The sequence below is a fragment of the Trypanosoma theileri genome (assembly GCF_002087225.1).
Source record: "Trypanosoma theileri isolate Edinburgh chromosome Unknown TM35_Tth_12_V1, whole genome shotgun sequence".
Classification (NCBI taxonomy): Eukaryota; Euglenozoa; class Kinetoplastea; order Trypanosomatida; family Trypanosomatidae; genus Trypanosoma; species Trypanosoma theileri.
The window spans coordinates 421,530-423,294 of record NW_021639854.1 but is presented as its reverse complement, the minus strand read 5'-3'; the positions used below and the strand labels follow the sequence as shown (position 1 = coordinate 423,294).

Sequence of the window (1,765 nt, the reverse complement as noted above, 5' to 3'; positions counted from 1 at the left end):
CACGGAAGACACATATACACACTTCATTAGGCGAGCACAGTAAATGGCGGCAAAGCAGAGCCCAGACAATGCCAACAAAGAAAGAGGAGACTCCCATCACATAATAACGGTTTGTCGTCTGATAAATGTCATAGGGAGTCCAATAAAATCGTCCAGCATAAAAGTGCAAATAAGAGATTCATCAAACAGGATAATAATATTTTTTAAAAAAGGTCTGTTCTTCAACACAAACGAGAGTTCAGCCCAGCACACACATCGAAACAAGAAGCAGCAGTAAGGGACTGTGCACCAATGCAGGACTGCTGCTGCTGTCACTTAACTGAGTAACATTTAAAGGGATTGAAACTGAAGAAGTATTAGTTAGCATATTTTGTGATGGCGAAGTTCCAGAAGCAGATGAATGACTGGACGTTGGAGTGTTGCTCTGGGAACTATTATTATTCTCTTGTGTTGCAACATTGCTTTCTTCATTTTTATTCTCAGAGTCCTGTTGATTCTGCTGCTGTTGGGCATTTGTATGGCCTCCCATCTCATTCTGTTTATTTGGATGTGAATCGTCTAACTCATTATTATTGTGTGGTGGTTCCTTACCTTCATTTGCTGTCGTGGTTTCAGATAATCTTCGTTTCTCCTCCTCAATTTCACGATCCAGATCTGCTTTCATCTGAGGGCGCTGTCGGGAAATATCATCAATCAATGGTTGAAGACTTTTTACTGCATCGGAGGCAGCTTCCGCCTGTTTCTTAGCCTCCTCCGCTAAACTAAAAGTACTTTCAGAGACCTTTTCTAAATCCTGAAGGAAAGTCTTTACTTCCTTCGTTTTTTTATTGCACTCTTCAGCCAATTCCTTTACTTTTTCCTTTGAGCGACTCGTTTTATCTTCATCGTAAATGTGTTTATCAACAATCACCTCAACATCATATTTCGCCATTTGCAAATCTATTTCCCCCTGTCGGATTTCAAGCGCCGTATTGTTTGTTTTATTAGCTATCAGGTTCGCCTTGTTAGCGGCATCAGTGGCCTCTCTTACAGCATATAGTGCCTTCCTTAACACCTTTTTTACTTCACTCTCATTCAAATTTTCAGTTGACTGCATAATAAGGCCTGCAGTATCCACAACAACGCCTTCAAGTTCTTTGGCCGTCTTTGCTGCATTCTGAGCACGCTTTGACGCTTCACTGCATTCATTCTTTACGCTGTTTAATGACACAAGGATAACATTAATTTCTTCTTTCTTCTTTTCCATCTTAGCTGTCAAACCACTCATTTCCTGTAAGATATCCTTTTCATCAGATGTCAAAAGTTCATCATCACCTTGCGCATATGCCACACTAGTACAGCAGTGCAGAAGTACCAACAGGTACACCACGCGGCGCAGTTGGACGAACATCGTTGTCATGATTGTCACTGTGGGTTGCTTGGGTCTGTGGTAACAAGGAAGAAGAGGAAAAGGAGAAAAGAGACGCACATTTAACACACAAGGTAGAGGGCACACACACACACAGAGAGAGAGAGAGAGAGTACACATCACCGATCTTTATACCAAAATAAAAATGTAAAAAAAGAGTGACTGCGTGAGGCAGACACAATAATAGAGCAAAAGAAAGAAAAAAAGAAATTAATTACTGACTGTAGCTGCGATGCCTGGACACAGTCCAATCCACCCCAAGGTGAACAACGGAAAATCATTGTGTACTGAACGTGCCGTGCCCATATCTTTATTCTTGATGTCCCTGCAGCAGTTTGTATATAATGAAAAAAAAAG

General features: G+C 41.1%; 1 protein-coding gene across 1 annotated transcript; it reads right to left on the bottom strand.

The window, feature by feature from the left end:
- Nucleotides 1-238: 238 nt before the first annotated feature.
- Nucleotides 239-1,399, bottom strand: TM35_000122760 (uncharacterized protein; the record flags this gene model as incomplete). Its single annotated transcript, XM_029025251.1, has 1 exon — nucleotides 239-1,399. One exon carries the CDS (start codon nucleotides 1,397-1,399, stop codon nucleotides 239-241), a length of 1,161 nt encoding a protein of 386 aa, XP_028883567.1.
- Between the last annotated feature and the right edge of the window lie 366 nt (nucleotides 1,400-1,765).